The 23,851-nt window shown below is 42.4% G+C and overlaps 2 protein-coding genes across 3 annotated transcripts in view; one reads left to right on the top strand and one right to left on the bottom strand.

Moving 5' to 3' along the window:
• The window catches only part of Bach2 (BTB domain and CNC homolog 2), a 388,592-nt gene extending 384,597 nt beyond the window's left edge, over window positions 1–3,995 (top strand). For both annotated transcript variants that reach the window (XM_008839955.3, XM_029566868.1), the window contains exon 7: window positions 1,282–3,995. In XM_008839955.3, coding sequence (XP_008838177.1) covers window positions 1,282–1,761 — 480 coding nt within the window. In that variant the 3' untranslated portion in view covers window positions 1,762–3,995. The remainder of the gene's footprint in view (window positions 1–1,281) is intronic.
• The window catches only part of Gja10 (gap junction protein alpha 10), a 26,645-nt gene continuing 6,425 nt past the window's right edge, over window positions 3,632–23,851 (bottom strand). Inside the window, 5 exon segments of the mRNA XM_008839959.1 lie at window positions 3,632–3,776; window positions 4,741–4,826; window positions 21,940–21,956; window positions 21,959–22,331; window positions 22,333–22,521. Of these exon segments, the coding sequence (XP_008838181.1) occupies window positions 3,632–3,776; window positions 4,741–4,826; window positions 21,940–21,956; window positions 21,959–22,331; window positions 22,333–22,521 (810 nt within the window).

Here is a 23,851-nt window from a genome sequence, read left to right as displayed (position 1 = left end):
GATTTGCAAATTCACATAATGTATTTCTTTCAAGTTGCACTTGTACATCTGTTTATTTTTCATTTTTAAAACATGTTTTCTTGATAGATTTATAAATATTTTAGCAGGTGCCCTTTCCTCTTGGAAATCTCTAACACACATACCCACGCTGCCTGCCAGATTGCTTTCACGTTAGGCCATACACAGCTCCCATGTCAGAGACCTGCTCCCCGTGCATGTTGGATGCCTGCTCCTCTCTCCCTCCTCTTTACTTTTCTTCCCATCCTCGCCTGCTACACTGGCCGCTACAGGCCTTGTGCTGCTTCAGAGGCCATTTCTTCAGCTGCTTTATCATGTGTGCCTCATGGACCCTCCCCATCACCTCTCCTCATACAAATATTGATGGTAACACTTTAATTAGTCTCTTCTCTGGTGCTAAACTCATCTCTCTCAAGGGGTGACAAATTTAAGTAACACAAGAGCATATGTGGGATTTTGTTTAAGGGGGAAAATATCTTGGAACCTTGGGCTAGTACATTAGAGCTTAGACTCCATGTTTCTGTCTCCTCATCCTTTGCCTAGGGAGAATGCCTGCACAAGATCACTGCATGGTTCCCCCGTGTCCTAAAAGGATTTGTCATGTTCAGTGTGCTGAACTGCGAAAGTTGGAGAGCCTTCTGGTTGCGTCAAACCATGTGACGTTGATGGTGTATGTATACCTGGCTGGCCTTGATCTCACAGCACTTCCAAGTGCTGGGATTAAAGACATGCACCACCATACCCAGCATCACTGGTTGTTTTTTTTTTAAACTGTGTTCATTGTTTTGTCTTTTTTAGAATGTTAAGTAGTTGAATTTAGTTGACTTTTACCCCTCAAAAATAGTAACTTAATACATTAGGGGTAGATTTTTCAATTCTTAGGTTTGGGGCTATTTTTGTAGTCAGTTCTCTACAGATCCCCAATTCTAGGACCGCAAGGTGTCTTGTTGACTCCCTACAGCATTCTGGTTGGTGGTGATTCTGCTTCCTGGCCCTCCTTGAAGGAAGGAGTGGCATCAGGGAAAGGTACAGGTCAGTGATCACCTGCAGCAGCTACTGGGCTGTGAGGCATGGCAGAAGTGTGTGTCCTCACACCCTGGACGCATGTATCTAAAATAAGTGGCTAGATTCTGAACTAGTCATCCATGAGTTAGGTTACAATGTAAGATACCGAAACAAAGGTTTGAGAACCCTCAGAAATGAGGTTTTGTGTCCTCCAGTTCAGGCCTAATAAAGCATTCTCATTTTTCCTCATTTGTCCAGGTGTGTGAGAAGGAGAAACTGTTGTCAGAAAGGAATCAACTGAAAGCCTGCATGGGAGAGCTTCTGGACAACTTCTCCTGCCTCTCACAGGAGGTCTGTCGCGACATCCAGAGCCCAGAGCAGATCCAGGCGCTGCATCGGTATTGCCCAGTCCTCATACCCATGGATCTCCCTGGAGCCAGTGTTAATCCCCCTCCTTTGGGAGTTGAGCAGAGCCTCCCAGCCTCTCAGTGTGCAGTAGGGGGAAATGTGCCCTGCTGCCTGGAGCCAGGGGCGGCTCCCCCTGGACCTCCCTGGGTGCCCAGCAACACCTCTGAGAATTGTACCTCTGGGAGGAGGTTGGAAGGTACTGACTCAGGACCCTTCTCAGAAAGAGGGCCTCCTCTTGAACCCAGGAGCCAGTCAGTGACAGTGGACTTCTGCCAGGAAATGACTGATAAGTGTACAACTGACGAGCAACCCAGGAAAGATTATACCTAGTGACTTAGATCTGCCTCCCAATCCTCACACCTCTCCCACCCAGGTGTTCTTCAGTCAGCCCGTGGCGCTGTTCATCTGTTGTCTTGAAGAACCAAGAGCGAATTTGGTGCACACTACAGCGGTCTTAGCAGCAATACTGTTCCGAAGTATTCCCTCCTCTCTTTCAGCAGGAGTGCTAGTTACCTTCACAATGGTGCTACCCCTTGCTCCGGCAAGGAAAGACAACAGTGCTGACACTGTCTGTCTGCGGGTTCATTTCAGACTTCACAGGGATAGACTACAACACCTCTAGGACCCAACCACGGATTTTTTTCTCAGTGGCCCATGTCACAAACCCTATCTCAGGAATTTCTTCTGAATGTTCAATTTTTTTCATTGAAGACAGCTTCTATACACATCAAAGTTTTATAGCTAGACTGTACATATTATATATAATATATATGAAATATATATCCATATGCAAAAGTCCTGCATGCCTCAATTTTCTCATCCTAAAACTGGAAACTTCATTTCTTATTTACAAACAGGTTGCAACATTCCTCCTCTTTTGTCTCTGATGCCAGAAACTAGTTTGGTAACTGTCAACATGGTCATTTCTCTTGCTTCACAATTTCAATCTGTACCTGTTTATGGACAAAATTCAGTGTTGGAAGCTTTTTTTCCAAGATTTAATCTCAGACCTTTTATTTTTGTTAGGTTTGGTTTGGGCACCACCAAATGGTGTTGAGTGAGCATTGTGGGTTTGTTACTTTTGTGTTTGTTTTTGGGGGGCTTTTGTTTGTTCTGTTCTTTTTTCCTTTTCCTTGCAGATACTGTACAGCAAGGTCAACTTTGCCACTTGCACTGAGTTTTGGGTCAAACCTATTTTCTTAAATGAAGTTGTAACTTCAGTATAACTCAAGTATACTGTATATTCTTTGCTTTTAGTTAAAAAGTAAAACATTTTAGCTAATTAAAAAGCACTCAGGTGATAATTATGTAGGAAAAACAATCTTGCCAAATAATGAATTCATCCTAGGATGTGTAGACAATAATCTGAATATTTTTATAGCTCATTTCCTCCCCACCTTTCCCTAAGTAAAGCTGAACTGCAGCTAGAGAGTTCAGAGTCGATGGATGTTCAAATTCCTAAGTGGGGAGAGAGTTTGGACATCTCATAAGCACCTCAAAACAACAGGAACCTGTGGTTTTGTGCCAGAATGCCACAGGCACTGGTTACTTAAAAATCAAGGGAGAACAGTTTCCTTACCCAGGGAGGAGTCCCATTCATTTCAGCATTTCGTCCAGATTCAGTTTGCATTGTTCTTGGGATGCATCTTGAAGGAGGACCTGCTTCCTTGAAGGACGCAGCTAATCAGCTGCCTGGCTTCCCTGCCTAGGCCTGGGCTCCTGGGATATCTAACACCTGAGGGAATTTGGTTCAGAGCCTCAATTTTAAGCGGCAGCCCCCCTGAGTAAATTCGGCTTATTGAAAGTAGGAGAGAACAGGGCACATTCAAGGCTGAGAACCACCAGCACCGCCTAACACATGCTCTTCCCTTTCAAATGCTCTTAGTTGTGCTCTGAGGTTTTTGTCCACCTCTATGAAAGCAGCTTCTTTCTGTGGCATTGGACAAGATACCTCCAGGAGCCCTCTGTTCTCTGCCCAAATGCGTGGGCACATGTACACACACACACACACACACACACACACACACACACACACCCCTCCCCAGTTGATAATTTGCTTCTCTTGCTCTAAAATTAGTTGTTTGCAAACCAGAGAGAGCAGCTTCCCTGGCGCTGGGGTCTCCCCCCACACGCCATGTTTACAGGAAGGTGTGCCCCAAGGAGGAATCAGCCCCCTCCTCCCAGTGATCCCTGTCTCCTTTCATTCGGCAGCCTGGGGGTCACTCCAGTCTGGGTACATGAGGTTGTCCAGAACAGTCTGATGTGGGGATGGGGTGGAGGGCAGTGGGGAATAGATGGTTGACTTTGTTTCTTTATTTGTGCCATTGTTTCGGACAATATTAAAGCTGCATGTAAAAGGAGAAATTAGTATATGATTAGTAGGCAAAAAGTGAAATCATAGTAACATACATTCTAGTATTAACTTTTTTCTGTACAAATAGTAATGCTAAATGTTAAATAAGTATGAATGCCAGAAGTTGTCAGTTCATGCAGTAGGATTTAAGAAAAATGGTTTTTCTTTTAAAATAGGTCCACTTTTAAAACCTGCCTCTGGGTTTTGTTGTATGTGCACACACTTGCGTGCTTGTGGGGGTGGGGGTGGGGGTGGGGGGTATGTATGTGTGTCAGAGACAGATTTTTATAGAGCTATGTGTTTGAGCTTCCATTTTATGACATTGTTGGCGGTTCTTGGCCCAGGAGAACAACTCTGGGCTTCACCAGAAGGCTTGCTTTCATGGAAAGCTGGTGACAGCTAGAATTTTAATTCAATGTGAATCATGTGATGCTCACAGCTACCTGTGATGGAAGAACAGACAGTGTTTTTTGTGTCTCTTGCCTTTTTAAGTGACCTCTCCTCTTCTTTGAAGAAATGAAACAGAATGTCTTCTGCTCAAGTCAGCACCAATTGCAGACCTCCTGGCTTGATTGACACTATACCAATTCTTGTGAGCTGGTAGTCTGGCCACATTTCATCCTTTCTCTGGGTTTCTGTTGCTGGTAGCTCAGACCTATGTGGCAGCTATTTAAAAAGAGGAGGGGTCTCTTTATTTCTCTCTGCCCTGACCCAACCCCCTACCAGCCTCTCCCTCAGTTTTTCTTCTTCTTGTACCCAATCTCTGCCATGAAAACTGGTTTGGAAAAAAAAAAAAAAACATTGCTTTAAACACAGTTATTCTATTTCTTGGGTATTTTTAAACAAATATTTTCATTCATTATCCACCATGAACAGCAATTGGCTTTGTGTAATTACTCTTACTGTTCTAAACTATTGTTTATTAAATTGTTTCTGGGCTGGGTCAGAGGACTCACTACAGACCAGAATCCAAATTCCTCAAGTAGAATTCAAACACCCAGTCTGTCCTCTTTCCCTGGGATCCCTCAATCTCATTTCTTTCCTAGAAAACAGAAAGGGAGAGAACAGAAGAGACAGTGTTTGCACATTAAGGTGACATTCAGTTGCGTAGGGGTCTTTCCTTAGAAAAATATAGGACACTCCAATCTTTGGCTGTTTAGGAAGATCACTATGACAGCCTGCTTGGGTCTCCCAAAGGTTGAGCTGTGACTAGTTGTTGGTCCAGGGCCAGTGCAAGTGACTATAAGACTCATTCCCTCCAAACCAGCCTTAGTCCTCCTGTGTCTCTTAAACAGCTCCATTCATTCAGGTCGCTCAGGCTGTGGGCAGGTGAGTGCTTTGCTGTATGTGTTTGTTTCTCTGTGTTATCTGGGGGTGCCTTGAATAAACTCGAACTTCATTACATACTGATTCTGGAACAAAGCAGTTATAAAAACTTTTTTTTTTAAGTTGGCAAAGTTACTAGGCCATCCTGCTACTTCTCTTCCAGGTTCCCTAACAGTGACTCAGGCGTCAGGGGTGATGCTGCAGTAGGAAATGTTATTTTGTATGTTGTACAAATAATTTATTGACTGTCTTTCTAAAGGTATGCTGCTTTTTAAGATGCACTATAATTTTGGATGTAATCCTTGCATTGCTTTTCCAAGGAAGTAAAAAAAAAAAGGCTAGTAACTAGTATACCAACTGCCACTCTCCTTAAAGGAGATCAAGAACAACCACAGGACTTGGATGGAGGACTGGCCAAAGCCTAAACTTTTCTCTTGTTTTAATATTTTGTGGTTGCCATTAAAGAAGAAGAAAAAGAATCAAACACAGGTTTGAAAGTATAAATCTTTTTAAGAAACTGCTAAGTCTCGCCCCAGGAGCTGCTCTGCATCCTGTGGAATAACATAATCCTCCAAAATGAGTCAAAGCCTATAAGCTTTCTCATGTCTGTTGGCTGCATATTCCTACACATCATGCCCCATTTAAACTAAGAGCTGTTTTTACAGATGACTTCACACTGCTTCACTCTTGCTTACAGTTTAAGAGGAATCTCAGATCTAAAAGGGAGCAAGAATCAAGATTTGTCCTCAAATCACTCACTCACTCACACACACACACATCACGAAAAGATTCCTTTAAAAGAATAAAGATGTTCATTGTCTCATGAGTTAGTGTTTCTTCCCAAACTTGAGGATTTTGTTGTAGATTCAATTTCTGGCAAGTCAGTCCATAATGCCCTGTGTGGAGTCGGTATTCATAAAGGAAGTCTGTGCATGGAGATATTTTGTGTTCAAAGTGTATAATACTGCCCGAGCCATCTCATGACTCAAGCATCAGGCTGATGCTATAGCATAGGATATATTTGTGCATAAATAGTGTGTACAAATAGTATTTGTAAATTCAAAGACTTGTTTTGGCAGATTGAAGATAAATTATTCAGCCGACGGTGCAAAACATTACTTGCAAAGAAAAGGAAGTGTATAGTATTTTCCTACACTCCACCCTGGGAGATATTTATATCAAGTGAATTTTCAGTGCATTTTAATTGTAATATGAAAATGATGCTGCCGTTTTGTGAAGAATACCCACTTGGTTGCAGAGGCTGACTTTTATAGAGCTTTGGTTTAATGTTGTGGCATGGTGTATGCATTTTACTCTCAAGCAATGGATAAACAACTCGACTTTCCTTTTCATTCAGTTTATTGACCTCAGATAAAACAATGGCCCTTCATGGAAGTGTATGAAGACCACTCATTTCAGGTAGACTCACTCTCAGTGCCAAACGCTCCCATGGGAATAGCCAGACGTGTGCATCAGGAAAGAGTGAAGGGACTTGGACAAAAATGGGTTTCCCCTACAGATGGATGCTAAATCTACCAAAGCATGTCTGCAGGCAGAGAGGTGGCCTCCACTTAGGTCCCAACAATGTATTTTGGCTGTGGCAAGGCTGGGATGCCCATTCACACTCTGACACAAGAACCTGGCACTTCTAGCAAAATATCAGGAAGATTGTAAATGCTTTTGGGAGCTTCGGGTACTTGTTAGACACAGTGAGCCGTTCAAGGCAAGAGGGCCTGTGAGAATTTGTTCCAGAACCAGTCTGATGCAAGTGCACCTCTAATATATGCCTTACAAACTCCAGAGGCCATATTCAAAACAGGGTCTTCTCAGTGTATGCAAGGGGCCGCAGCCCCTCCTCTCTTCCTCCCCAGGTCGAACAATACGGACAGTTTCACACATATCTACCTGTATAACCCTCCGTACCTCTCATAACTGGTCAATGACTGTAACAGGTTACATCAGGTGTTTTTCTACATACTTTTTACACAGATTCTATGCGATTAATGTAACTTAATTCAATGCATCATTTTATTGTACTAGTTTTTAGGCTTGTCCTTATTTTTTTTCTAAGTGATTGTGGTTTTTCTTGTGGTTTTTATTGTAAAGATAATGAAATGGCTGTTGATGCTTATTCTCTGTAACTAAGAATTTTTACCTTTTTGGGAAAAAAGCATTGCTATGAATTCATGAAACTTCATTTACTCCTTGTAAATACACTATTGTGCAAAAAATTTTCACTCAGTTGAATTGCTAGTGTTAACTGAATTTTGTCTAGACACCATTTCTGTTGATGAAATAAAGACATATCATTATGCATTGTAAATTGATCTCTGCTCCTAATCCCTGGGTTACATATTACAAAGTGAACAGCCTCAAAATAACTTTTCTCCCCAAAAAGCCATTTACTTTCCTCTAGTTTGGACCCTTCCCTGCTACGTAGTTAATCTAATTGGAAATATTTAAAATATGATAATGCTAATATAATTCTTAATATCTGAGTTTTTAAAATCCCTGTTACACATGATAATAAATCAAAGGCACTAGAACTGTTTCCCAAGTTTGATGTTTTGCTTTAGCTTTGCAAATGTTGCCGCTTGGTGAAGAATATTGTTTTTATATGTGAATCTACAATTTTTATTTTTTTTAAGAGTTGAAGGCTAGAGAGATGGTTCAGTGGTTAAGAACACTGGTTGTTCTTGAGGAAGACACAGTTTTGAATCCCAGCACCCACATGGCAGCTAACAATTATTCATAACTCCAGTTCCAGGGGATCCAACGCTGCCTTCTGTCCTCTGCAGGCACTGTGTGACACAGGTGCACTTACACACACACACACACACACACACACACACACACACACATACACAGAGTTGACATTATTAAAAAGCCAGGCATGGTTTAAAAAAACACAGTTGCTCCATAGGCAGAGGACAGAGGCAGAATCACTTGATCACACATGTTCAGCACTGGGCAATGTGAAAGTAAATGGCAGTGTGACACCAAAAGACACATGTGACACATGTAATCATGCGATGAGTTACAAGGACAGAAGACTAGAATTGTAGTGAGGAATGAACATAAACTAGAAAGATGTGTTCAGTGACCAGTGTCTTCCATTTTGATTTAAAAGGAAGAGGACACACTGCACTGTGGGCAAGCCAGATGAGTAGAGAGAGAAGCTACCAGAAGAGGACAAGAGCAATGTGCTATAAATAATGAATGTGCCTGATGCCCATTCAATCCCAGGTTCAGAATGTGTGAGGCCCAGTTCATATCTGCTACACAGAAAAACTACAACTAAAAGCTTCTGTGGCTGGAGAGATAACTCAGTGGTTAAGAGCACTGGCTGCTCTAGCTGAGGAGCCAGGTTCAGTTCCCAGCACCCACATGGTGGATAACAACCATCCTTAACCCCAGTTCCAGAAGATCTGACACTTGCTTCTGGCCTCCATAGGCATTGCATGACACGGTGCACTTACATACATGCAGGCAAACACTCATAAAATTAAAAAATTAAAATTGAAGAACAATAAAAGCTTCTGAATTCTCCCTCAGAGAGCATCCATAGGCTCTTACTGAGTCAAGAATGGCTTCCAGAGAGCACTAAATTGTGTACTGTTCTGAAAGTGCCATGGTCAGATCATTTTGGGTGCAAGAGATAGGTTATCTTTGCCTAACGATATGAAATTATACAGTCCACTCTGGGAAAAACAAGTGAGTCATAGTCCCAACATTGTCTGTGGGAAACCTGATCGTGTAACGTTGGCAGTCATAGTCCCAACATTGTGTGTGGGGAACCTGATCGTGTAACGTTGGCAGTCATAGTCCCAACATTGTCTGTGGGGAACCTGATCGTGTAACGTTGGCAGTCATAGTCCCAACATTGTCTGTGGGGAACCTGATCGTGTAACGTTGGCAGTCATAGTCCCAACATTGTGTGTGGGGAACCTGATCGTGTAACGTTGGCAGTCATAGTCCCAACATTGTGTGTGGGGAACCTGATCGTGTAACGTTGGCAGTCATAGTCCCAACATTGTGTGTGGGGAACCTGATCGTGTAACGTTGGCAGTCATAGTCCCAACATTGTGTGTGGGGAACCTGATCGTGTAACGTTGGCAGTCATAGTCCCAACATTGTGTGTGGGGAACCTGATCGTGTAACGTTGGCAGTCATAGTCCCAACATTGTCTGTGGGGAAACCTGATCGTGTAACGTTGGCAGTCATAGTCCCAACATTGTCTGTGGGGAACCTGATCGTGTAAAATAGTCCCAACATTGTCTGTGGGGAACCTGATCGTGTAACGTTGGCAGTCACCTTCGTCTTTGACCTTGACATTCACTTCTGTGGCAGAAGAAACAATGCTGGCTGTTACATACTGCCATAAAGAAGGGTTCAAACACTGCCCAGCCCCAGGTATGCAGCTACCATTTTCTTCCCTCCCCAAATGTGTTTCTCAGGTGTAACTCATATCTATTCCTAGAAGCCATGACGATGTCCCCCCTCAACACCAGATCCTGCCTTCAGTTTTTGTTGTATTTGGAAATAAAGTTGTTCTTTGAAATCACTTTAGAATCTCTAACACAAGACTCCACCCATCCAAGAGGATGCCTTAACAGGATTCTATTTGGTCTTTAGCACCAGCAGGTGGCATCCTGACTGGGGATGAGCTCCCAGTTCCCTCCACTAAGTGAGCACCATTACTTTCCTGCTGTAAGGGAGTTTAATACTACTTCTGGTGTCAAAGAATCAAGGCCTGGAGAGGTGAAGAAAACTAGACATTTCTAAAGGTTTTATTTTTTATGTGTATGAGTGTTTTGCCTATATGTATGTAAAGTGCATCACATGTGTGCAGTACCTGCAGAGGCCAGAAGAGAGCATCAGATTCCCAGAGACTGGAGTTACTAACAGTTCTGAGTCACCATGTGGATGCTGGGAACAGAACCCCTGTCCTCTGCAAGAGCAGTCAGTGCTCTTAACCACTGAGCCATCTCTTCGGCTCCAGCTACATATTGCTATAAGCAGGTATCCATCCCTTCATTTTACCCAAGAACGTGACACCTCCTGGCCTTACATTTAACGCATGTTCCTGCAGATTCTGACACATAACTGCCATGAGCCCTCCTGATCAGCCAGGAAGAGGCAGTACTGGTTCATCACGACTAGTTTTTAGCTCTTGCTTCCCAAAGACAAGCACCTTCCTGAGACAAGGACCCTCATCCTAAAGCAACGGCTAGAAACCTTCCCGCACCAGTGCTGAAGTAACTGGAGGTTTTTTCTTTCCCCATTGGGCCCTTTGAACTTTTTCTTAGCAGCTACTCATGCTGTGTAGTTGACAGCCCTGTAAAGTATTGACAGGGTGAAAGAAATTTAAATCACCCAAAGGAAACATGGCGGTACAGACCTCTGGAAGTCTCATAATAAATTGTTGACATGATAGAGCAGTGAAAAAGGAGTAAGGTCTGTGGGATTGGAGGTGGGGGGTAAGGTATTGTTGGCAGCTATATATTAACATTAGTTCAACCGACACTGTGGCAACATGCTGAATATACAATATTGAGTGCATGTACTGTATCCCTACGAGCTTTCACAGGCTGATGGAGCAGTAAGGCATACAAATAAATCATTTCCCAAGGGGCTTCGAACACTTGCAGATCATAGAACAAGCCTTCCTGGAGGAGCCTGGGCCTTGGGGCAGCTAGGTCTGTGTTTGGACTCCAGTTAAAACTTCCTTTGAGTAACCTTTCACCGTGGAAGAAATTAATCTCTTTGAACCCTTTTATCTGATCTACAAGATGAAGATGAACAATGATGACTTTGCACAGTTGTATTAGGAACAGCTATATCGTGAGTACCTGGAATATATGTATTTTACAAAGCACTTGCAAACTTGGCCTGATTGTCATTTTCGCCTGCCTGGTCTTCACTGACTCTGCTACAAGCTCAATGTCTGTAGAAGACTGTCTTTAGGGTCAGTGAAGTGGTTCAGCAGATAAGGGTACCTGCCACCAATCCTGATGACCTAAGAAGCTTGATCCCCAGAACACACTTGGTGAAAGGAGAAAAACAACTCCCACAAGTTGTCCTCTGACCTCCACATTTGCTGTGGAATGCACACACAATTATAATTCTAATATATAATTATAATAAATAGAATTCTATAATTAATTAATAATAGAAAAAGAAGACTGGCTCTTCACATCTCACTTTATATCCACCCCTACAAGATGGAATAGAGAAGTCTCAGGAGCTATTTGTATTACAGCACAAGATAGGTACAACCAATGAAAGGCTGCCTTTTGTAACCTCCCAGCAGCTGCCCAGCTTCTTTCTGAACACTTGCAATAGAAAGTTTATGTCTGATGGTTAAAAATTTTTCTGGGCCCAGTATGTAGCTCAGTGATACAACACTTGCCTTCCATGTACAAAGCCGTGGATTTGATTTCCAGCACTGTGAAGTGTAAAAAGGGAGGGAGCAAAGAGGAGGGGTATGGAGGGAGGGAGGGAGGGAGGGAGGCAGGGAGGCAGGGAGGCAGGGAGAGAGGGAGGGAGGAAGGGAGAAAGTTCATTTCCTGAAAATACTGTGCTTCTAGCATGTACCTCTCAAAACAAATTATTATCAGGCACAGTGGGGTATACTTGTAATCTCAGCTACTTGGAAGACTAAGACAGAAGGATCACAAGCCTGAGACCAGCCTGAGCAGCCAGGTTTGGTGGCAGACACTCTTACCCACTGTTTAAAAACATTTTTTTTAACTTTTTACAGGTTAAAGAGAAGGCTCAGCCAATGAGAGCATATTCTGTGCAAGTATGAGGGCTAAGGTTCACATCCTAGCACCCACATAACAAGATGAGTGTAGTCCCATGCAAGCCTGTAATCCCAGCCCTAAAGCAGGGGAGGCAGGAGCATCACTAGGGTGTCCTGGCTGCCGGCCTATCAGAGAAACAAGACCTTACCTCAAAGGAATAAAGTGGCAAGTGATAGAGGAGGACATCTGAGGCCCTACTCTGGCACACATACACAGATACACACGTATACAACACACACACACACACACACACGCAAACTTTCTAAACAGATCGTTCAATCAATAAATGGGCAAATAACTTGAACAGATAATTCTCAAAAGAAGTAAAATTGGCCAATAAATAGATGGGTGGAAAATGTTCAACGTCCTTATCTATCAGGGAAATGAAAATCAAAACTACATTGAGATTCCATCTCACCACAGTCAAGAAAACAAATTCTAACAAGGGCAGGGTAGAGAACAGCCCTTCCATACTACTGAGAGGAACGTAAATTAGTCAAACCACTGTGGAAATCAGTGTGGGAGTGCCACAGAAAACTAAAATGAAAACTATCACACGATCCAAGTATGGCATACCTGGGTATATGCCCAACGGAATCAAGTCAGGACACAGCAGTGATACCTGCACATTCATATTTATTATTAAGTGCTATTCACATACCCAGGATATGAAACAAATCTAAAATGCCCAACAGATGGATTTTTAAAAGTATGGTACATAGACATGATGGGGTTTTATTCTGCCATAAAGAGCAAAATTATGTCATTTTCAGAAAAATGAATGGAATTGGTTGTGTTGAACAAATTCAGCCAGACTCAAAAGACAAATAAATATCACATATTTTCTTTCATTTGCATAATATACTTTAAATACATGTATATACATATATATGCACACACACATACAGTCATACAGCATGAGGGGCACTATTCCAGTGGAGAAGAGAACCAGTAGGGGAGAAAGGTGAACAAGAAATGGTAACGGAGGAACAGGAGAGGGTAACTGGGGGAAATATGAGCCAAATGTATGACATATGTATGGAAATGTCAGATGAAACATAACTGTAATAAAATGCTTAATTAGAACTAATAAATAACCTACCAAAAAAATACTACCTGTTACTATAATTGCAGGACTGAAACAAAGAAAGGCATGATGGGGGAAGGCTGGGCTGAGAAGTAGATGGTGAAATTCTTTCTATAAAAAAATAATGACTCCCCAAGCCAGGTGTCATGGCAGGTGCCTGGAGTGTTTCTAAGCACTTGGGGGGCTCAGGTAGGAAGACCACTTGAGCTCAAGAGTTCAAGATGAGCCTGGGCAACATACTGAGACTATGTTGAAAGAGCGAAAGGAAACGAAGAAAGTACAGGAGGGAGGGAGGGACGGAGGGAGGGAGGGAGGATACAAAAAGCCCAGGTGCTTGCAAGGCAGTCATAGGGTAAATGGAGAAGTGCTGTGTGGGCAATGGAACATATAGATTTCCTGTGCATTTTTAGCTCTTGGGACATAGATAACACAGAGCCTTAGAATCAAAATGATTCTTGTAATATGAAGTCTTTATTACAGGATATGTGGCAAGGGTTTGGGGGCAGTCTGATCATGTGAGGGAAGATGGAATATCTAAATGACTCCTTCCATAACTTGCCATGTCTCTGCACTGTGAAGACCAAGTACCTTTTGATGCTCCTCTTCTGGATGGTTGATGACCACTGGGAGGGTGAGAAAGAGGTAGAGCCTCTTGCTAATCCCCAGGGAACAGTTAGTGGGGCCACTGTCAACATATATTACCACTGAAGGTGAGTGGTGCCAGCAGAAGGATATAACCAGATCATGCAGATATTTGCCAGCATTTAAGACATTGTTTTGTTTCCATGGCATTTACAAACTTAAAATGTGCTGAGAAGTTCTCATTGAGCTCTCCCTTATAAGCATGAAACATACTCAAGCCCAGGTTAAATGTGGAGCATCCAGCCTCTTCTGGATCCACATTTGAAGGGCCCATGTCCACTGCTGCAGAGCTGGGTACTCATTTTGTCTGTCCCATGGGCTGCTGGGGTTGGGAAAGGGGAACAGTATTTGAGGCAGGAGCTATAAGCAGATGTCCCTAAATTTTCTCTCAATGCACAGTTCTTCCCTACCTAAGCTTCAGACCTGCCTCAAGCATTGACCAGGCAAGGCAGAGAGAGACTGATTCCAGCCCCCATAAGCCCCATAAGGAAAGGGTTCCCAGTGGAGGTGAACCAAATGTCAAGTACACACAGCCCATTGCCTGGCAGGAGTATGTTAGTCCACTTGTAACTATACAAATATGTGAGATAATTAACTTTAAAAATAAAAGAGGTTGTTTTCACTCACAGATTTATTTGGTTCCATCACTTTGGGGCCTATGATGAGGCAGCACATCATGGTGAGAGCACATGACAAAACATCACTCATCTCACAGCCAATATACAGAACAAAAGGAGAAGGAGCCAGGCGTGGTGGCGCACACCTTTAATCCCAGCACTCAGGAGGCAGAGGCAGGTGGATCTCTATGAGATCGAGGCCAGCCTGGTCTACAAAGTGAATTCCAGGCCAGCTGGGGCTACATGGAGACCCTGTCTCAAAATGACCAAAAAAAAAAAAAAAATAGAAGTTATCACAGAGTAACAGCAAGGAACAGTGACCAGGCGCTCACTGAAGAGGGTCTTGAAACTTTTTTTCCTTCCTTTTGTTTTCTGTTTCTCCTTTTCTTTGGGCTCTTTAGCCATTAATACATTGGGTTAAATTTCTAGGTCAAAAGTTTAATAAATCGGGCTGGGTGCGGCGGCATAAGCCTTTAATCCCAGCACTCAGGAGGTAGAGGCAGAAAGATCTATATGAGATCAAGGACAACCTGGTTTACATAGCAAGTTCTGGCCAGTTGGGGTTACAGGAAAACCCTGTCTCAAAAACAAAAATAGTTTAAAAAATTATAACAATTCACCCTCCAAATATCCTTGCTAATAATGTTGAGCAAAAGAATGCCTTCCCATGAGGCTGGGGACAGCTCACTTGTTAAAGTTGGATTTGATCTCCAGTACTGAAAATTTTTGTATAAATATATATACTGTGCTCTGTTCCCTTCACCAGAAATTCTTTTAAGATTGTTTGTATTATTACATTTATTTTTTAGTTAATTTTTAGATTAGTATACAAAGAATCAGGTGTCACCATGACATCTTCATGTGTATATGTCAAATACTTTGTACCCATTTCCTCTCCCTCCCCCACTGCCCTGCCCAGCTCCAACTGGTCCCCTTTCTTCCCCTAGTTAGACTCCTGTTTTCCTATTAAACGTGTTCCATTACCCTCTCTATTTCCCATCTCCCTTTAGAACTCTTCCTCTTCTCTTTTTTTTAATATTTAACTTATTAAAGCATGCCTGCTTGCATGTAAGTGCACGCATGTCGTGCAATGCCCAGAGGTCAGAAGACGGCATCAGATCCCCTGGAACTGGAGTTATGGACGGTTGTTAGCTGCCATGTGGGTGCTGGGAATAGATCCCGTGACCTCTGAAAGAGCAGCCAGTGCTCTTAACTGCTGAGCCCTCTTTCCAGCCCCATAGAACTCCTCCTCTTCTCTTAGTCCCCTTTCTAAGATATATATATATTCATGTATATGCAATTTGTTTTGAAACAATCTCCCTGTAGCCCCAGCTGGCCTGAAAATCAGACTGGCCTCAGTCTCACAGAGATCGACCTGCCTCTGCCTCCCGAGTTCAGGGATTTTAAATCTAGGTTCTACATGTGAGAGGAAAATGTGGCATTTGTCTTTCTGAGTCTGGCTTATTTCACTTAACAATATATATATTCATGTATATGCAATTTGTTTTGAAACAATCTCCCTGTAGCCCCAGCTGGCCTGAAAATCAGACTGGCCTCAGTCTCACAGAGATCGACCTGCCTCTGCCTCCCGAGTTCAGGGATTTTAAATCTAGGTTCTACATGTGAGAGGAAAATGTGGCATTTGTCTTTCTGAGTCTGGCTTATTTCACTTAACATAATGACTTTCCAGTTGCATCTGTTTGTCTATAAATGTCATTATTTCATTTTTCTTTACAGCTGTATAAAATTCAATTGTGTATATAGACATTTACCTATTCATCTGTTGATGGACCTCAGGCTGTTTTTTTTTTCCCTGGCTACTTTGAATAGTGCAGCTATAAACATGTCTGTTCAAGCATCTATATGGTATGTTGTCTTAGAGTCTTTTGGGTATATACTCAAGAATGGCATACCTGAGTTATATGGTACTTGGATTTTAAGTTTTCTGAGAAACCTTCATACTGATTTCTACAGTGACTGCACAAGTTTACATTCCTATCAATGGCAAAGAAGAGCTCCTCTTTCTCCACATTCTCACCATTTGCTGGTATTTGTTTCTTGGGGATACTATTGTGACCAGGAAAGATGGAAAGTCCAGGCAGTTTTAATTTGCATTTCTTTTACTGGCTAAGGATGCTGAACACTTTTCAAGTACTGGCCATTTGTAGTTCTTCTTTTGAGAACTATCTATTCAATTAATTAGTCCATTTATTGACTGGATGATTTAATTTTCTGTATTTAAGTTTTACCTTTCTATATCCTAGATTTTGTCTGATGTGTAATTGGCAAATATTGTCTCCCATTCTGTAGGCTTTCATTTCACTCTGGTGACTATTTCCTTTGCTGTGTTGAAGCTTTTTAATTTCATGTAATTCCACTGGTCAAAAAAGGGGGGTCGGATCCTTGGAACTGGAGTTATGGACCATTGTCAGCCACCATGTGGGTGCTGGGAACTGAACCTGGATCTTCTGCAATAGCAGCCAGTGTTCTTAACTGCTGAGTCATCTCTTCAGCCCCAGGTCACCTTTAAACTTGTTTTTGAGATAGGGTCTCCCTGTAGCCCCATCTGACCTGGAACTTGCTATGCAGACCAAGCTGGTCTCAATCTCACAAAGATCCATATGCTTCTCTTCCCCAAGTGCTGGAATTAAAGGCATGCACCACCACACCTGGCTCCTTAATTGATTTTTGTGCAGGATGAGAGATATGGGTCCAGTTTCATTCTCCTACATGTGGAAATCCAGCTTTTCCAGCAATATTTGTTAAGGAGGCTGCCTTTTTTCCAATGTGTGTTTTTACAGCTTTGTCAAAAATTAAGTAGCTGTACCTTGGGGGTTTATTTCTAGGCTCTCTATTCCATTCACCTGGTCTACGTGTCTGTTTTTGTGCCAGTATCATGTTCTCTAATATAATTTGCTATTGTGGTACCTCTAGCATTGCTGTCTGCCAAGGACTGCTGCAGCTATTCAGGGTTTTTTGTGCTTCCATGTGAATTTTTTTCTAGTCTTGTGAAGAATGCCCATGGAATTTTGATGGGAATTGCATTGGCTATAGAGAATGCTTTCAGTAATAAAACCCTTTTGCAGTATTGATTTTGCTTTTTTATGATCATACAACATCTTTCTATCTTCTAATGTCTTTAATTTTTTCATTGTAAAAATCTTATACCCTATTTATTGGGTTTGTTCCTAAGTGTTTTTCTTTTTCTTTTTTTAAAGAGCTATTATAAATGGGATTTTTTTCCTCCTGATTTCTTTCTCAGCAAATGCATTATTGGTATATAGAAAAACTACTGACCAGCCAAACACAGTGGCCCACACCTTTAGTCCCAGCACTTTCAAGGTAGAGGCAGGTAGATCTCTGTGAATTCAAGGCCAGTCTGGTCTACTTAGTGAGGAGTTTCAGGATAGCTGTGGTTACAGGGTGTGCTGGATAGCTTTAGGGTCAACTTGACACACCTGGGTTGAGGGAGCCTCAATCGGGAAATTGCCTCTATTGGACTGGCCTGTGGCCGTGTCTGAAGGGCATCTTCTGATGAGTGATGTGGGAGGGCCCAGCCCACTGTGGGTGGTGCCACCCCTGGGCAGGTGGGCCTGTGTTGCATAAGAAAGCAGGCTGAGCAGGGGCCAGGGGAGCAAGCCAGTAAGCGGCGTTCCTCCATGGTCTGTGCTCCAGCTCCTGCCTCCAGGTTCCTGCCCTGAGTTCCTACCTTGGGCTCCTGGATGAACTGTGACCCAGGATATGTAAGCTAAATGAACCCTTTCCTCCCCAAGTTGGTAGTGGTCAGAGTATTTTGTCACAGCAATGAAGAAACAAACTAAGACACAGGGAGATCCTGTTTCAAAAAGATCAGAAAAAAAAAGCAAAGAGAAAAGAAGAGTAAAGCTGCTGACTTTTGTATGTTCATTTTTGTATCCTACTACTTTGCTGCAAACGGGGATAATTTGACTTCTTCCTTTCCTACTTGAGTCCCTTTCACTTCTTGCTTTATCTTACTCTAGGTAAGACTTTGAGTACAGTGTTGAATAAGAGTGGAAAGAATGGGCACTCTTGTCTTAGACTAGATTTTGGAGGACACACTTTCAGTGTTTCCTTGTTTAGCATAATTTTGGTTATGGATTTTTTCCTGTGCAGTCTCTAATATGTGGAAGTATGCTCCGTCTCTTCATAGTTTTTTCAGGGCTTTTGTCATGAAGGGATGTTGAACTTTGTTGAAGACTCTATGTCCAGTGAGGTGATCATATGAAGTTGGGAATGGTGGGGCATACCTTTAGTCCCAGCACTCAGGAAGCAGAGGCAGGCAGATGTCTGTGGGACTGAGGCCACTGGGGTCTACACAGTGAGTTCCAGGCCAGCTGATGCTACACAGTGACCCTGTCTCAAAAAGACCAAAAAAAGGAAGAAAGAGAAAAAGATCATATTGTTTCTGATTTTGTCTATTTATGTGCTGAATTATATGTTAATTTCACATGTTAAACATTAGGACACCTTCCAGTACTCTTGTAGATTTAATTTGAAAATTGATTGTGGGAATTACTACTCTCCACAGCATCTCTAACAGATGAGGACATTAAGCAATGAAGAAGTTTCGCTCTACAGAGAGTAGCATGAGTTCATAAGGCCCAATCAGCCTTCCTCCCGATGCTCTCTGAGCCAGAGTGAATGTTTTCTCTCTATGCCATTAAGACTGTCCTCAGAGAGCCAGTCTTGACAGAAGTTTCTTCACCAACCAAAAAGTTTGGACCTGAAATTGTGACTGAGTGATAGCAAGAAAAATGCCTGGGAATATAAAAATCAAAGCTCCAGGTTGGATGTGTGGTGGCACATACCTTAAATCCCAGCATGTGAGAGGCAGAGGCAGGTGGATCTCTGTGAAATCTAGGTCAGCCTGGTCTACACACAGGGAGATCCTGCCTCAAAAAAGCAGTAACAACAAAAAAGAAAAGAAATCATAGCTCTATTAGATAGCTTCTTTGACTTAAAGTGAATTTCTTTCACAGGGCAGTTCTCTGTAGGCTATAAGCACCTGTCATTCTATCAAGAGTCATTCCATTTTGAAATGCCAGTTGTTATAATCAGAATGTATCTAAGTGAGTCCTAGAAAGTCTCTCATTTTGGACCTAATATGTATTGCATAAGAAGCTTTCAGTCCTTATGACGGTATTGAAACGTTCTTTATCCTACACAAATTTCTCATGAAAGATAACTCTGAAAGAAGATACAGTTCTCCACAGTTGGCAGTGGTGCCCTCAATCCTATGGGTCAACACCATAAGTGACTTGGGGAAAAGGTGGTCATTATTAGGAAATTTCTGTAGCAAATGTCTTATTTAGGGTCCCTAGAAAACTGAAGAACAGAGAAGAAAGAGGAAAATGAACTAAGAAGGCGGGTTCTGGTTTGGCATGTAAAGAACTTCAAAATAACCACTTTATCCTAACAACAAGGAAAAGGCTGAATAAACTTGAAAAAATAAAAAATCCTTTACATTGGTCACAAAAGAGAGGTCACAAGGAAAATTATTGCCCCCTCTCAAATTAGACACAGGCAGGACAGAAATCCACACCTTCTCAGAGCAGAAATCCACAAGCAGGTACGTCTGAAGAAAGAAAGACCAGAGCAAGAAACTTAGGACTCTTCACAATGGAATGGTAGAGGATCAGGGTGGGTGGGTCTGGGAGTTAAACACTTCAGGGAACCCAGCCATGTAGGAGCTCCCAAACTTTCACAAGTCATTTCCTATAGCTCTCCTAGTTCCTCACAGTAACTACTAGGAAAATCTTCTGTGGCAGGAAGAGGGTCAAAGTAACCATTTTATATTCTCCAGAGAACTCTGTTCTTCCTAAGAAGTCCTACCTTCTGGAGAAACTATTCAACAAGAGGTTTACTTGATGGGACCTTATCAAAGCCCAGTTAACCTAGGAGGAAGAGAACTCTCACTCCAAATGGCTAGACTTCCATGTGTGACAAGGGAAATTATTCCAAAGTCCACTCAAGGAGGGAGAAAGTAAATATGGAGAAGCACTGGTAAAGTTCATAGCCCAGCAGTGCAAGTTTACAAAAGACTGAAACTAATTATGGGGTTCTAGAATACTTCCCCTCCCCACACACCTTACCATCAGGCTCATTTAATGATTCTTTTTACTCACACATAATATCCAGATTTTGACAAAAAATTACGAGGCATATTAATGGACCAAAAACAAAGTTCAAAGATACTAAACAAATATCAGAATCATTGTCAGAGTTGGCAGAAATATTGGAATTTTGGGACCATAAATGTAAAACAACTGTGACTAATAGGCTGAGAGTTCTGATGAAAAAAGTAGACAACTGAAAGAACAGATGGCAATATAAGTAAGGAGATGGAACTGCTAAGAAAGAATTAAACACAAATGCTAGAGATAGAAACACAGAAACAAAGGACTCATTGTGAGAATGAATATGACTGAGGAAGGAATCTGTCAGCTGTAGGACATAAAACTAAAAACCACTAAACGCTGCATAGTAAGACCTCATCTCAAGAACAAAAGAAGAAAAAGGAGGGTGGTGGGAGGGGAGAGGGCAGAGAAGGGGAGGGAGAGAGGAGGGCAGGAAACAGGGAAGGGAGGGAGGGAAGGGAGGGAGGGAGGAAGGAAGGGAGGGAGAAAGGGAGAAAGGGCAAGAGAGATAAGAAAAGAAAGAGAGAGAGGAGAAGGGAAGAGAAAGACTATGACCAGAACAGAGTATCCAAGACTGTGAGATAACTGCAGGTGTGATGTGCACAGAGAGCAAAGGGAGGAAAAGGGAAATCAGTACTGGGGCCAGTGAGACGGGAAGGGAGGGAGGGAGGAAGGAAGGGAGGGAGAAAGGGAGAAAGGGCAAGAGAGATAAGAAAAGAAAGAGAGAGAGGAGAAGGGAAGAGAAAGACTATGACCAGAACAGAGTATCCAAGACTGTGAGATAACTGCAGGTGTGATGTGCACAGAGAGCAAAGGGAGGAAAAGGGAAATCAGTACTGGGGCCAGTGAGACAGCTCAGCACTAAAAACACTTACTGACCAAGTCACTTGATGACCTGAGTCTGACTCCAGGAACCCATGATGGAAAGAGAAAACTGACTCCCAGAAACTGATCTTACAACTTTCACAAGTGGCATATACCTAAATGTGAAATTCAAAATTATAAAACCAGAAAGTAACATAGGAGAAAACCTAGATGACCTTAGGTGTATCAGCTTTTTAGATACACCATCAGAGGTACAATTCATGAGAAATAATTAATAACTTGGATTTCATTAAAATCAAAACTTGTGTTATGCAAAAACAATGGCATGCGAATGAGAAAATGAATCAGAGACTGAAAGGAAATCTCCAAAAGTCACATCTGACAAAACAGTTTGCCAAAATATAAATGAACTCTTTAAAGTTCAATACTAAGAAAATAATTGGGGCTAGAGAGATGGCTCAGCGGTTAAGAGTACTGATTGCTCTCGCAGAGGACTCAGGCTCAGTTCCCAGCACCTGCGTGGTGGCTAACAACCTTCAGTAACTCCAGTGCCAGGGGATGTGATACCCTCTCTTGGCCTCTGTGGGCACTGCAGGCATGGGTGCACTTAGATGGAGGCAAAACACCTTTCTCCCATGTAACAGTGGATCAACTCTTGTGAAATATTATGTTCAACATGGCTGTCTTTACTTACCATTGATGCTCTGTGCTAGTGGCTGATGACAGAGGTGAGGGGTTGTTTTCCCGATGAGGAAAATCCAGGCAGGAGCTATTCAGAGACTGTGAGCTTCCTGAGTCACTATGCAGCTGTCCCTTTTCAGAAAGCAATCTGGACAGAAAGCTGGCCTTGCAACTACCTTGGCCTCATCTGTCTATCCAGACTCCACTCTCTCTGACACTGCCATCGCTGTCACCTGAGGCTTCCAGGCCCTGGGATCGCTCCCAGGTTCCCAATGCAGAGGATGCACAGTGTCGAGAGGCCATCATTGCACCTAAACAGGACTGGGACATTGTATTCTTGGGACCAAAATGAGAATGATTTGGTGGCTGTCCTGGGTGCTGAATTCTGGCACTGGGTACAATGGGTACAAGGGCTGTGGACATGGAGCTGTCCGTTGTTCTGATCTTCCTCAGCCCAGTCTCTTCCGCTGCAAGAAACATCTACCTCAAGTCGCCTGGTTTGAGGAATTTGCCACATGCTTTTAGACTTTGGCACATTGACTCGAACGACTTGTCTTTCCACACAGAAGGGATCAATATACAATAGCAGGGTGAACTGTCATTTTAAAATGTGTTTCTTTGAGTCTATGACTGAATTAACTATCAACAGGAAAAGCAAATTAGGTCCTTGTATCATTCATGGCTTTCATTGCACAATAAAGCATACTTAAAGAGAAGTAAGCCTACACAAACCCTTGGAAAGTAGTTCAGGTCAGGGTCACATGTAATGTTTAAGCAAACAGACAACTGCCACTAAGCCACATTTGGAAAGCCATGTCTCCATGGAATTTTTGCTAACTTGGAAAAGTTAATATAAACTGTTTCTCTGGCAAGCTTGGAATCTAGAAAATAATCAAAGCATAAGTGGCATATGCAGGTTTCTGGAAAAAATAAGTTTCCAAGGTTCAATTAGGTTAAAATACTTATGATTGCCTTCCAGAACTTGAAGGTAAGACTGTATTGCTGAAGACACAATATACTTCAGGCACATGACTTGGAGCAATTGAGCTGGAAGTGACCTGGAAACCTCCTCCCTGAAAAATAGCTTTCATTGTATTGGAAGGTACTATGCAAGCTGCCAAGAAAGAAAACCAATCAATGATCTCACCCAGCTATGAAACCTATGAACCACAACAATGACTGGCCCAGCAAACTAACTCTATTGGTGCCAATACTGTCTAATTGGACTTAAGGCCCACTCAGTGGGAGGGAAATCATGTGTGGTACTGTAAATATAGCCAAGTACACATGGCTTGAGAGGTCATAGACCCTGAGGAAAGTCTACTTCTCTCACTTCCCTAGACCAACGTAATCCCTTACCATATTCTAAATATGTGTCTTTATATTTGCAGCCAAGTGTACCTCTCACCACTCATCAAAGAAGTTCCTTTTTGCAACAGATGGAGACTATTATGAAGTTCCACAATTGCTCAAATGCAGAGAATAAGTGTCTGTGAGGTGCCCAGTCCTAAGTAACACATCTACAATGCAACCTTTACACCTAAGGCTCAAAAAACATTGTGAAAATGGAGACAGAAAGAACGTAAGAGCCAGGGGGACAAGACAGGTGCTGCAACTTAAAGCATTCTAGACATGACAAGGAAGCTACAGCAATGAAATCTCCACAGTATGATAGTCTAACAAGATCTGCATAACGACAAAACCAGCTGACATACCAAGGTAGGCTGGAGAAATTTCAAGAGGTCCCAACTCAGGATGAAGAGCTATATGCAATCAATGGATGCTGAAGGAGGGAGAGAGAATCAATTTTCTCCAGGGACTGGCTCCCTTGAGAGGTTATCTAATTCCAAGTTGGGCAGTCCTAAACACAGATACACAGGACAGGAGCACCACTAAATGGATTCAGTTTTATATATATATATATA

This window comes from Nannospalax galili, unplaced genomic scaffold (assembly GCF_000622305.1).
Source record: "Nannospalax galili isolate Female #2095 unplaced genomic scaffold, S.galili_v1.0 scaffold1299, whole genome shotgun sequence".
NCBI lineage: Eukaryota > Metazoa > Chordata > Mammalia > Rodentia > Spalacidae > Nannospalax > Nannospalax galili.
Note: the sequence above shows the minus strand (reverse complement) of the source record. Positions and strands in the feature narration are given on the sequence as shown.